Raw genomic sequence first — 14,347 nt, 5'->3', positions numbered from 1 at the left:
GGGTTCTGGAAATCTTAAAGCCTTTGACAGGCAAGGACGGTAGAAATGACCCAACAAGACAACAGGGGCAGCCTGGAGGCCCTAGCAGAGCCCACCCAGCTCCGAGGGCGCGGCGGCGGGGCGGCGGGGCGGCGGGGCGGCGGGGCGGCGGGGCGGCGAGGCTTCCTTCGGCAGAGGACGCTGTAGACCACGCGCCGCCTCCGCGCGCTGGTGGGGCGCTCCGCGCACGCGCCGTCCGGGCTCGCGTGCTCGCGCCGGCGCCCGGAAGATACGGGGGAGAGAGCGGGTACGCGCAGGGCGGCCGGACGTCCTAGGCCGGGAGCAGAACGGCAGCATGGAGGGCGAGAAGATGTCGGCGACGCTCTCGGGGTTCCTGTTTAGTTCTCTCGCTTTCCGGCACCTTAACTGCAACGCTGATACGGTGAGGCCCTGAGGAGACAAAGCCACGGCCAGGAGCGAGCGCCGCGCGGGGGGAGGGGAAGGGCGGGGTCCAGCTGCTCCCCCTAGACCGCGACCTTTCTCAGCTTCTCCCACATTGATGAAGGGTCGACTTTGAGCAGGCCGCAGTGCTCCCGGAGAAGTGCGAGAAGGACCCTCCTCTGGACACCCCTTACTAAGGCCGGCCTCACCCCTTACTAAGGCATTAAACTCAAACAGAAAACCGAGGTCTCTAAACTGAGCGCCGGGGGGGGGGGGGGGGGGGGGGGCGGGGCGGGGGCGGGGCGGGGCGGAGGGGAGGCTAGGTTCTTACTGACTTGGAAAACCAGGCATTAACACCCTCTAGGTTTATTGTATTTGTATTTATGTTGTTAAACTTTGCCCAGTTGTGTTTTAACCTGCTTTGGACCACAGTCGGGGAGGAGTGTTGGCGGCGGCATGGCGGCCCACAGTCCCATCCTTACCCCCTCGGTGTTTTGTTGGACTTGTAGTTTTAGTATTCGTTTTACTAACATTTTCTCTCTCCGCCTCTCCCCAGACCCCCCAAAAGAAAGAAGGAAAAACGAAGAAAAAAAAATCCTTGTCAAGTGAAACAACCTGCATTGGCTATATCCAAAAATGTATGTCTCTTTCTGCATCTCAGTCCGAAGGATGGGTAGCATACTTCATCATTGATCCTCCGGAATTGTGGACGTTGCCTTATCAGGGACAAAAGTTGTCCTTCCAAGTTATTTTTCTTTATAATGGTGTTATTGTATAAATTATTCACCTATTTTTCACTTCACTCTGCATCAGTTCATACAAATCTTCCCAGGTTTCTCAGAATCTCCACCTTCATTTCTTACATGTACCGTGATTTGTTCAGCCATTCCCAAGTTGACCATCACTCCCTTAGCTTCTACTTCCTTGCCATGAGACACATCCTTTTCTTCTTTTTTTGACATCTTTGGGAGTGTAGGCCTAGGAGTAATGTCTCTAGATTATTAGGTATTCACAGTTGAGTGACTTCGGGGGCGTGGCTCTAAATTCCTTTCCAAAATAGCTGGACCAGCCCACAGCCTCACCCAATAATATATAAGTTTGCCCATTTTCCTGCAGCCCCTCCAACATTTGTCATTATCTAATTTTATCATCTTTGCCAGTCTGTGCTAGTGAGGTGGACTCTCAGTTGCTTTAATATCTGTTGCTCCACCTGATGATTTGGAACGTTTTTTTCTTATGCCTTGGATTTCTGCCTCTGAAAACTGCTTCCTTGTGTCCACTGACTTTTTATCAATTGGTGAATGGCTCTTACCGCACCTTCTCCTTAGTCTTTCAAAAGAAAGGATCTGAAGAGCATCATTTGCATTGTCTCTCCCTTAGAGGTGATTATTCTTGGAAGCAGCCCAGAATACTTGAGGCTGGAAGTTAGACATGCCAAATTTTTCTTGGCCACCACATCTTGATTAGTAAAAGTGCTGCCTGTCTTTTGGCCTGTTGTGAAATGAAGAAAATCAATGCTAAAATACAAAGCTAAGCAACTTAGCAGTATTGTAAAACACTGGGCCTTTTATAAAAGGTGAGAGAGATTGTAGACCTATGTGTGTATTTGTTTTAAATCTCCAGGAGTATGCATACCTCCCTGATTAAAAAAAGAAAAAGTACTCTTGGGGAAACAGCTTGCAACCCATTTAAAATGATCCTTCCCTTTAGTCAGCACACTTCTCCCCATCGCACCCATCTCTTCCCTTCTTCAATCCAGATAGAATAATTTCCTAAAACACTGACTTAATCCTCCCATACCCACTTCCTCTTCTAACTTTGATTTTTATGTCAGGGACACCAGCATCCTTCCATTCAATCCAGGTTTCAAACTTAAGAACCATCCTTGACTATTTACCCTTCCTCACCCCCAAAATCTGATCATTTGCCAAATCTTGTGAGAGATGATGTGGATGTAGAGGCAATACTCATACAGCTAATTATAATGGCCAATTATAATTGGCCCAGAAGAGATTCTTTTCCTTTGGAGAGGTGGAGGACTATGGGTTTGGAATCTTGTGTGTGCTATTGCCAGATCAGTTGCTTTTGTGTAACTTTCTTTGTTACCAGGAAAAGCTCACTGGGGAGGTTGGCAGGAAAGGGTGTGGCTGTAAATGACTGATATTAAAATAAAAGATAATCAAAAATTTTTTGCCCCCCCCCCCCCCGTGGCTTTCCCCTTCCCCCCAGCTAGTTCAGAACTTCTTTGCTAGACTACTTGCAGAACAGTAGCCTTCTGATTGGTCTTCCTGGCTCAGGGCTTTCTCCTATCCAGTTCATCCAGCATAGGTTGATGCTCTGATGCTCAAAAAGTTTCAGTGGCAACTAGAACCAAAAACAGACGCCTCAGTTTGACATGTACATATACAGTAAAACTCTTCATTAACTTGCTTCTGCCTTCCTTTTCTGATTTATTACACATTTCTCCTCTCCGTGTAACCGGTTTCTAGCCAAACTGCCCTACTTGCAGTTCCTCTAAACATTCTGTCTCCTGTCTTCATGCCTTTTTATCAGTTGTCCCGTATTGCTTAGAATTCGCTCCTTCTTTACCTGCCTCTCAGAATCCCTAATGCCCTTCAAAGCTCAGCTCATTCACCATCTCCTACATGAGGCCTTTCTTAATCAACCCTGCCCCCCCCAGCTACTAGTTCCTCCCTCCTCCAGTGCCCCATTTTATTTACCTTTTATTTGCCCTTTAAAGGCATGAACTGGATTTTTTTTACCCCCTTGCCTAGCACAAAGTAGGTACTCAATAACTACTTGTTGATTAATACACCTCAACCATCTCCAGTGCATCCTCATTACCCAGAGAATAAAGTCCCAACTCCTTTCACCATTCAGGTTTCTCCATACTTTAAGCTTACCATACCTATATGCCATAAACTTTCCCCTCTGGCCAGACTAGCCGTCTTTCTATCTTCTGAACCTATAATACACATTCCTGATTCCAAATCTTAACACATACAGTTTATTCTACCAGGAATATCCTTTTCCCCATTAGACTGTGAACTTCTCAAGAGCAGAGACTGGGTGGTTGTGGTGGTGGTGGTGGTTGTTGTTTTAAGCCTTTCTTTGTATTCTCAGTACTTAGCACAGTGCCTGGCACATGGTAGGCATGTGATTTGATGCATTTGATAACAGTGATAAATGCCAGTTGACTGACTAAATCCTACCTTCAGGGTTCAGCTTGTGGTCCTATGGTTCATTCATTCAATAAACATAAAGAGCTTACCATGTGCAAGCACTGTGCTTGCATATAGCAAGGGAAATCAGTTAGTATTGATTACTTTGCTTTATTTTTAGTTTGATTATAGGATTAAGCTCCCTTCTTCAGGAAAAGCTAGCCCTAACAGCTAAGGCAGACTAACATAGATATTCTCTTAAACCTAGGTTACCTATGGATTTAGTAAAGAATAAATAAATAAATAAGTAAACAGATTGATAAGACTTTATCATTTAGTAGCCGATAATTTAGAGTAAGACATGTGTCTTTGTAGGAATAAAGTAATCGTAGAACTATAAAACTCTTTTTAAAGGCCGAGTTCCCCTTTCTGGCAGCTGGAGAAAGAGAGGGTTGACTGAAGGCTAAGTTCCTCTTTCCAATCTGAGTGGATTAGTTTGTTTGTTTTTCTTTAACTGGAGGTTAAGTCTAAGTTGAGTAAAGGAATCTTCTAAGCTTGGCAGCTGGAAGATGGAGGCAAGGGGGCAGAGGGTGGGTGAGGGTAGTGGTAGGTGATGTGTGACTGCTAGCTATACACCACAAGTTTCTCTTTCCCAGTAAGCTTTCAGGTTACAAAAAGGGTTTGCCTGTAGAGCAAGGACTTCTGGGATAATCTCACTTTGAAAATTTGGTTTAAGAAAGCCTGGGGTAAGCAAACTGGTCAGATGACTTGTCTTGTCCAACTGAATTGTGTTCAAAGCAAATTTCCCATTTTAAAAAAATTTCTCTTTTCCGTTATAAAAATAAGCTTTTTAAATCACTCCTTTGTCACTGATTACTGAGGAATTAGTTGACCTGATTTAATGGTAACTTGCTAGCCTTGCTATTAAATAATTTTAACTCAGAAACTTTGTACCTTAGGATTATTTTCTATTTCAGATAATTAATTTGAACAGCTAAGGTGCTGGGTAGTTATAAAGACAGCAAAAAGACTACCCTGCCTTCAAAGAACCTATATGGTAGTGGGGTATACAGCATGTAAACAGAAATAAATGCAAGGTAATTTGAGGAGGGAGGGAATGCTGACAACTAGGGGGATCAAGAAAGGGTTCACAAAGGAAGTGGCCCCTTAGATGAGTTTGGAAGGAAGCTAAGCATTCTAAAAGGCATGAAAAAATAGCTTGCTTATAGTCATGCAGGTGAGAGATGGAACATTAAGTTCAGGAAGAGAAGAGTAGGCCATTTAGGCTAGTATATAAATGTGTCTGACATAAATCTGGAAAGTTAGGCTGGAGCCAGACTTGAAGGGTTTTAAATGCCAACTTGAGTTGGTATTTTATCTTTGAGGCAGTGGAAAACCGTGGGAGATTTTTAAGCAGGGATTAGCATGATTAGACTTGTGATTTGGGAAAATTATTGTGGCAGCTGTGGGAATGGATTTGGGGGGGGTGAAGGGGCAGAGGAAAACAGGGAGGAGGTTGATTAGGTTATGCAACTGTCCATGCAACTAGGTAATATAGATCCAAAATTGGGTAGAGACAACATAAGGGGGAAAAGGAATATGGATAGGAAAGATGTTGAGGTAAAACTGAAAAGACTAGGCAGTGGATTAGAGGCTTAAGGGGTGGCAGAGAGGGTCATTGATCCCCAATTTTCAAACTTGGCTGGTAGAAGGATTGGTGATACCTTCAACAGAAATAGGGAAGTTTGGAGAAAGAGTAGGTTTAAAGGGGGAGAAAATGAGGTTTGTTTTGGTTGTGTTGAGCTTGAGTTACCTAAGATGTCCAGGAAGGCCGTTAGTGATATGGGACTGGAATTCAGGAAAAAAGATTAGGGCTGGATATGCATCTATTCATGAATCATCTGTATGAAGATGATACTTTGAACCCATGGGGGTTGATAAGATCACAGAAAGTAGAAGGCTAAGGACAGCACTTTGGGGCACCCTCATGGTTAGGGGGCAAGAAATGGATGATAATCCCCAGTAATACCATCCATATTAATCTTCCCCTTATGACAATTTTTATAATACTTAATCATACCATTCATCTCGACATGTTGTATTCTGTTGCGTAACTAATTCGTGCCTTCTCTCCAACTAGGCCAAGTGCGGTGCTTTTTCATATCCTCATTAGTATCTTGCATATTATAGGTGCTCAGGTTTGGAATGAATTGATGAGTAAAGACATAGCAAGTGTTAGTTTATTTCATATATTGCTTCTCCTTTTGTACCCCTCTAGGAAGGTTTTCTTCTTGGGGAAATAAGAGGTAAATCAGAGAACAGTGCTGCAGACTCTCAGTTGAGTGATATTGAAGTTGTTTATACAATTGGTGAGTCTATACTATGTGTTGTCTGTGTGTCCAATCAGTAGAAGTATTTTTTTTTTTAATATTTTAAAAGTAATTAAAAATAAAGCTTTTTCATGGAGATTGCAGATAAAACGAATGCACTCCTTGTTCCTCATCTAAAAGCATTAGGCAGAGCTTGGCTGAAGTAGGAAAAAACTGAGGACAATCAAACAGAAAGGATTATAAATCAAAAGTCTGAGAGACAGAGTTTCTGGGTAATTAATAATCGGTTTATTAGTTATGCTAGCAAATAATGGATAAAGTGAGGTCAGTGGTTTCTCTTCTAACCAAAGACCCAGAATGGAAGTCCCTGAATGTTTTAAATACTTTTGGAAAAGGGGGTGTCCTTGAGGGTGAAAATGAACTCTGAATGGTTAACAATTAATGAGAGGTGGGCTTTTTTCTATGAGGGGTTGGGGGAAGTGACTTTGATCATTCTGCCTCTATCGGTGTGTACAAAAGAATCTATTCTCCACCCAGTCCTACTTGAATTTGAGCAGTAATAGGGTTACAGTAAGAATTCCACCTAGATAAGATGGTCTGGGTGGGGTGAATTTGGGGGCTAGGTCAGAAATGTCCTAGAGAAACTGGGCTTTGAATGAGCAAGCAAAAAGAAGATTTTTGGACCCCATATGTAAAATTGGTTATTAATATATAATTTAAAAAAATTTTTCCCAGTATAAATGGAATTTCTTTTGTCTGTCTTTTCCTGCTGGTCTTTCTTGGTAATATATAGTAATGCTAATGATCTATGTGGATTTATTTTATATTCTGTAACTTTGCTGAAGTTTCAATTAATTTCTTAGTTGATTCCCTACTGTTCTTTAAGTAAACCTTCATATGATATGCAAAAAGCAATACTTGTGTTTGCTTTTTGACTGTGCTTATTCTCTCACTTTCATTTCCCTGTCTTACTGCTGTAGCTAGCACTTCTAGCATGGTATCAAATAGTGGACCTCCTTGTTTTACTCCTGATCTTACAGAAAAACATTCTAGTTTATCCCCATTATATGCAATGCTAGCTCTTGGTTTTAGATAGATACTACTTATAATAAGGTGACATCCACCTATTCCCATGTTTCTTGTGTTTTTGACAGGAATGAATGTTTTATCTTGTCAAGAAGCTTTTTCTCTGTATATTGATATAGTCATATGATTTGTTGTTGTTCTTCTCAATTATATTTCTAATATTGAACCAGCCCTGCAGGCATCGTAACCTTTGTGATATGTTACTGTGGTCATGTTTCATTTAAGAATTTTGCCTCGATATTCTTATGTTCTTTACTCTCCCTTGTTAAGATAGGAGGACCATGTTTGCATCATAGAAGGAATTTGGTAGGACACCTTCTTTTCCTAATTTTCTGTACAGTTTATGTAATATTGAAATAAATTTTTCTTTAAATGTTTGATGGAACTTGCTTTTAAGTCCATCTGGTCTTTCAGGTTGTTTTCTTTTTGAGTTCATTTATGTCTAATTTCTTCTTCTAAAAATGAGTAGTTTAGGAGAAGCTAGGTGGTGCAGTGGATAGTCAGGAGGACCTGAGTTCGAATCCGGCCTCAGACCAAACATTTGACACTTACTAGCTGTGTGACCCTGGGAAGTCATTTAACCCCAGTTGCCTAAAATTTAAAAAAAAATAAATCAAAATGAGTAGTTTAAGTACTCTTTTACTTGTTATAGTAATCTGAGCCTTTTATATTGTTATATTCATATTATGCATCCATTTCATTTCAGTATTAATTTTATTGGTAGATGATTCGGTGAAATAGTTTTCTAATAATGTTTTTCTTTTATTGGTTTATTTAAAATTCTTTTCAGTTTTTGATGTCGTAATTTGTTTTTCCTTTTGATCGAATTAGCAAATGGTTTATTCACTTCCCCCCTCCCCCAAATAATACAAAACAAAACTAGCAGCTAGGGTTGTTTATTAATCCAGTTAGTTGTTTTGGTTTTTTTTTTTCCCCTCTTAGTTCTGTTAATCTCTTATTTTACTTTTCAGCATTTCCATTTTGGTATTTAATTTGCAGTTTTAAATTTGATTGTTTTCTTTTTTTTAATAGTATTTTATTTTTTTTCCCTCAATTACATGTCAAGATGATTTTTAGCATTCCTTTTTTTCTTTTTAGAAAGGAAGCAAAATCTTTAATGAAAATGAATTAAGAACAAATATGCATATATTTTGTTTCCAAATCTAAGACAGATCAACATAAGGTGAAATAGAATACATACATGGTTACATTCAAACTTTAGAGATATAAAATTATTTGTTTAGCAAAATATGTGAACATGTTCATAGTTTAGTATAGATTGCATTAATTTTCTAACTCTTTCCAGATAATATTTAAATACCCATCTCCTTTAACTATTCCATCTGAAGTTTTTCACTTTTTCATGAAAAATACTTAGACCACGATAAAGTGCTTGTCCCGTAGCATATAAATTGTTCTGAGGGGAAAAAAAGATCAGAGTAACTTTTAAAATTTATGCTACTTCCTATTTTGTCATTACATCTTTCTTCATTTCATGTTGACGTTTAGTCACACACTATTGGCCTGTAACAAGAAAAGTTTCTTTAAAATAAAATGCCGCCACCCCTGATTATTGCTTATTTTCATGGCCAGCAGACTAATGTGAAATGTAGTAATATGTGAAATCTGGACACAACATGAAAATATTTAGCCACTGATGATGTGATAATCTCTAGCATATTAGAACAAGCCTACACAACTGAGCTGGAAAAACAAAGAAAACAGCAATGATACCTATTAATCACAGAATAAAAAGCACAGCAACCCTCTGTGCCAAATTTTATTCATTTAAATACAGTGTAGTCCTCAAATGCTAAAGTGAATGTATATCAGTCGAAGTATTCTACATACCTCTTAGCAATTATCTTATCCATATCACAAACTAGGCCGCCTTTTCAAGTACTCAACTTATCTGAACTAAATATAGAGGAGTAGTTTTCTAAAGCAATACATTCTGTGCTGCTCACTCCAGTTAGGATGAACCAAAATTTGAAATGAGTATGAAGTTTCCAGGAACAGCGTCCATATTCTTCAGAATTGGCAGAACGTAGCAAAAGATGTGTCACTTTTGCTTATGGTGGCAAAAAAAGGATTATTTCTGGATATAAAGATAAAACAATTATAGTTTGCCAGAAGAAATGCTACTATGCATAGGGGCCCCAAACAAACAAAAAACTAAGGAATATCAGAATTTAAAATAAAAACACATTGGTAATATTTGGCAAGTGCGGGTGTGATGTTATTTGATAATTGTCTCCCACTTCCATTTCACTAAAAAATAAATACTTGTGTGCATGATTAAGATTTGCACAAAAGACTTCTTAGCCTTTTCTTTTTAGACACTCTACTCCTATCATGGTTTAGGTACAGTTGACAGACTTATAGGAGACAACAGTTAACAAAGGCTAATTTAGAATTCAGTACAAAATTTTTGCTCTCCTGTCAAGTTTTTTCTCTTTTCCTTTCTAATATTCTCACAAGGGTTATGGATACCCAATGAAGAATTTTCTTAAACTTTTCCAAAGACAAGATAAAATAGAAAACTTGTTATTAAATTAGAATTAGAATTGTAAAATTAAATCTTTTTTAAATAAAAAAGATATTTAAAAATAGACCTGAAATTTATACATATTTTCTGAGAATCTTCCAGGTAATAATATAACCATGATAATTATTTCAAATCCGTACAGCCAGAAGCATGGTATTCCTGTTTGAGGTTTTGCTGGTGGAAAAAAAGCCTTCCCAAATTCACATGTACTGACCATAATGGCACAAGCAGGAGCAAGTTTAATTAACTGGGGAATTAGTCCTGCAGATAATCCAGAAATTCCGTTGTTAGAAACAGTCTGCTTCGTAATGCCCCATGTTGATGTGGGTAGGGTATATAGATCTACATCTTGAAGAATTTCATGTCTCCAAAGTCTGGTTTGTTTTTGTGTTTTTACAACGTCAGATGGTAAAGTCATAATAGATGCAATCAATGTTCCTCTGAAGCGGCCAGGCTTCTTGTACCGTGCTTTGTTGCTACCTTCATCAAAATATAGATGATCCATCAGTCCATTACAGTATTAAAAAAAAAAACCATCTTCTTTTGTGGTAAGGGTTGTTCTGAACTTGGAGATGAATTTTAACAACATCCAAAGGTGTCTGTTAGTGATGTAAGAATAGCTCCAGTACATGAGGCAATCATTTGCTGCAAAGGTATCAGTCACTCTGGGAGTTGCTTGTCCTGTCTGTTCAGCATCCATATCGTTAATACCTGGTAAGAAAAACTTACAGCCCTGACAGTCGGAGTTCACCGGGCAGCCCTCAGAGGCAGGAAGGGCCCAGGTGGAGGGGAGGCCACCCTCCACCTCTAACCACATCCAATCTTCCTGTGGGACTGCGACCCACAGCCACAGCGGTCTTGCTAGGGCTGCCTTTAGCATTCATTTTTACAAGATTTAGAGTTCCAAATTTTTCTCCCTCCCTCCCTCCCCTCCTCTCTTCCAAAAATGGTAGGCAATTTGGTATAGGTTATACATGTACTATCATGTAAAACGTGTTTCCATATTACTCACAGTTGTGAAAGAAGAAACTGATCAGAAGGAAAAAAATCACAAAAAAGAATAAAGTAAGTGAAAAAAAATGCTTCGATCTGCACTCAGAGTCCGTCAGTTCTTTATCTGGATATGGATAGCATTTTCCTTTGTGAGTCCTTTGTACTTGGCTTGGATCTTTGTGTTGGATCATAGTTGATCATCACACATTGTTGCTGATACTGTGCACAATGTTTTCCTGGTTCTGCTCATTTCATTTTGCACCAGTCTGTACAAGTCTTTCCAGGATTTTCTGAAATCTGTCTGTTCATCATTTCTTATTGCACAGTAGTATTCCATTGCATTCAGTATATCACAGCTTGTTGAGCCCCAGTTGATGGGCATCCCCTCAGTTTCCAATATTTTGCCAGCATGAAAAGAGCTGCTATAAATATTTTTGTACATGTAGGTCCTTTTCAACCTTATTTATGGTCTCTTTGGGATACAAATCTAGTAGTGGTATTGCTGGATCAAAGGGTATGAATAGTTTTATAGCCCTTTGGGCATCAGTTCACAACTCTACTGGCAGTGCATTAGTGTCCCAATTTTCCCACATCCTCTCCAACATTTGTCATTTTCCTTTTTTGTCATATTAGCCCACCTGATAGGTGTGAGGTGGTACCTCAGAGTTGTTTTAATTTGCATTTCTCCAATCAAAAGTGATTTAGAGCACTTCCTGAAATGCCTATAGATAGCTTTGATTTCTTCATCTGAAAACTACCTGTTCATATCCTTTGACCATTTATCAATTGGAGAATGGCTTGCATTCTTATAAATTTGACTCAGTTCTCTATATATTTGAGAAATGAGGCCTTTATCAGAGGTACTGGCTGTAAAAAGTGTTTCCCAGCTTTCTGCTTTCCTTCTAATCTTGGTTTCATTGGTTTTGTTTCTGCAAAAGCTTTTTAACTTAATAGAATCAAAATTATCTATTTTATATTTCCTAATGCTCTCTATCCCATGTTTTTCTCCATAGATCTGACAGGTAGACTATTTCTTGCTCTTCTGATTTGCTGATGGTATCACCTTTTATGTCTAAATCATGTACCCATTTTGACCGTATCTTGTTGATATATGGTGTGAGATGTCGGTCTATATACCTAGTTTGTGCCATATTGTTTTCCAGTTTTCCCAGCAGTTTTTGTCAGATAGTGAATTCTTATCCCAGAAACTGGAGTGTTTGGGTTTATCCAACAGTAGATTACTATAGTCATTGACTACTGTGTCTTGTGTACTTAACCTGTTCCACTGATCGACCACTCTATTTCTTAGCCAGTACCAAGTAGTTTTGATGATGACTGCTTTATAATACAGTTTGAGATCTGGTATTGCTAAGTGTCTCGGGCTCCTGTGTCCCTGACGGTGTTTATTTGCCGGTGAGGTATGAGAGAGAAAAAGAGATCACGCAGACCAGGGGGTAGCAAGTTAAGAACAAGCTCCATTCATTGATCTGAGGGCTAGGGTTTTTATACCCCATTTGTGGGACCAGAACTCAGAGTAGAAAAAGCCAGGTATCAACAATAATTTTTCTCATGGTAACAGTAATGGGGGGGGGAGTCCCCCCAGAGTCGTCTCCTCACTTCCTGGTTATCTGTCAAGGTCTGTTGAAGGTCCTTCTGTTCTCAAGGGAAAGGCAGCACAGGGGAGGGGTTAGAGAGCCTACTTTCTGACTTAGGTGGCTCTTAGATTTTAGAACAGGCTGGAGGAAAAACCCGGCCTGGCCTAAATCCTCAAACACATCCGTGCAAGCCCTCAACAGCTAAGCCACCTTCCTTTATATTTTTCTTCATTAATTTCCTTGATATCTTGATATTCTTGACCTCTTGTTCTTCCAGATGAATTTTGTTATTTTTTTCTAGCTCTGTAAAATAATTTTTTGGTAGATGGGTTTCTTTTTCAAGCTGCATGACCTGTTTGTTGTTCTTTACTTCTCTCTTTTAGGGATAAAAGTATTGAGATAGAAGTTTTCCACTAAGAAATATTCATCTCCGAAATTTTGGTATATTGACTCATCATTGTCATTATTTTAATGAAATTATTGGTTGTTTCTGTGGTCGTAAGGGGGCAGCATCTCTTCTGCCCTAATTATGCCAGTCATAATTAGTGGGATACCTTCTGAGAAAATACTGAGATACTGAAGAAAGAAGGCCCCATGGCAGCTTGGTTATTAGTAGTTTTCATTAGGGAGAGTTTACTCACAAGAGGTCAGTCATCCCGGATGGCACTGGGACAAAGTAACATCCGTGGATCCCTGTACCCACGCTAGGCCAGGTCACCTATTATATTGTTGTTTGTTTTTTGTTCTGGAACAGGACCAATGACATTAGGAAAGTGATGTCTTGACTTGCAAGTAAATTGGATTTAAGTGAGACAGGACTGTGCAAAGTCACCCATCTCAGTCTCTCCTCTAGAGCCATCTGGGTACAGTGGCAAGATATAGATCAGCATGACTGGAGATAGTCCCGGATGCAGTGGGAGACCTTGGCCTTTTTAAACTAAGGTCTTTCCCAGGTGTTAGTTTGTCTGAATTTGAATCCCAATGGGTTTTATCAAAGCCTGGTTTTCCAATGCTGTATTTCAAGAAATCATAAATGAAACTACACGGGGCAAAAAGAGTTACTTGTCCCAATTTTTTTTTTAATGTTAGAATAAATAAGTAGGGAAGAGGAGAAAAAAAAAAACAACTGTAGCCTACAAACCCCAAGATATCTTGCAAGGTTTCAGGGATCAAAATTTATATTCCTTTGGGCACAGCACCAGAGGGAGAGGAGGGAGGGAGCAGCGTTGCCCAACTGGAAGTGGCCAGTTGGGTCCCCAGTGGTGCAGCTACTACTACTCACAGATCGTTTGTTCTTCATTAGTGAAGAGGACCGATGACATCAGGAACGGGATGTCTTGACTTGCACGGGAATGGATTTTTCACTCTCTTCTCCAGAACCCTTTCATATATTATATAGAAACAGAACAAAGAATGCATAGTGCCAGGGATGGCCCAGGGTTACATACAAGTGTTCCCATGGGATAGTTGGAGTTTCTTTTTCTGTTTATATTTATTCAAGGTAGTTTACAGTCTTCTGTGGAGTCATAGGACACATTCACACTCTGGCTATCTCTATACAGTGATTTGTTCTTTTACTCACCTATTTTTTAGGGTCAAGTTATTTGGTCTCAAATTAATTTTTAATAATTTCTTCAGCAGCCTTTTATTCAACAAAACTTAAAAAGATGTGTTTAATATTCTGCTTTTTGTATTATCTAAGACGTGGTTAATTTTTGTAAAATGCCACATACAGTGAAATATATCTATTCCTTTTTATTCCCATTTAGTAACCATCAAACTTCTGTCGTATCCAACTTTTCTAAAATGTGTTCAGGTCCTTAACTTCTTTCCTGTTTATTATTTGGCTATATTCATCTAGGTCTGAAAAGGACATATTGACCTCCCACACTGTTATAGGTTTGTTGTCTGTTTCTCCCTTTAACTCATTTACTTTTCTGTATTTAAATATTATGCCAGTTGGTCTCTATGTTTGGTATTGATATGAATTCATTGTCTGTGGTACTTTCCAGCAAAACGTTGTTATTCTTTTCATGTCTTTTAATCAAGCCTATTTTAGCTATTGCCTTGTCATGGGGTCATGGTTGTTACCATGTCTTTTTTTTTTTAACTTCAACTGAGGCATGATAGATTTTGTTCCAGCTCCTTATTTTAACTCTGTGTTAAATAGTTCCTAACCATCTTGCTTTTTCAAGTTTCTTGTGTTTCTTATAA

The 14,347-nt window shown here is 39.4% G+C and overlaps 1 protein-coding gene across 1 annotated transcript in view; it reads left to right on the top strand.

Moving 5' to 3' along the window:
- The first annotated feature begins 280 nt into the window (after nucleotides 1-280).
- Nucleotides 281-14,347, top strand: part of LOC110203656 (BRCA1-A complex subunit Abraxas 1-like) — a 29,697-nt gene continuing 15,630 nt past the window's right edge. The window contains exons 1-2 of the mRNA XM_020980142.1: nucleotides 281-421; nucleotides 5,860-5,950. Coding sequence (XP_020835801.1) covers nucleotides 335-421; nucleotides 5,860-5,950 — 178 coding nt within the window. The 5' untranslated portion in view covers nucleotides 281-334. The remainder of the gene's footprint in view (nucleotides 422-5,859; nucleotides 5,951-14,347) is intronic.

Source organism: Phascolarctos cinereus, unplaced genomic scaffold, assembly GCF_003287225.1.
Source record: "Phascolarctos cinereus isolate Bilbo 61053 unplaced genomic scaffold, phaCin_HiC Scaffold_8;HRSCAF=390, whole genome shotgun sequence".
NCBI classification, from domain to species: domain Eukaryota; kingdom Metazoa; phylum Chordata; class Mammalia; order Diprotodontia; family Phascolarctidae; genus Phascolarctos; species Phascolarctos cinereus.
The sequence above is the reverse complement of the archived record's forward strand: the minus strand, read 5'-3'. Positions and strand labels throughout refer to the sequence as shown.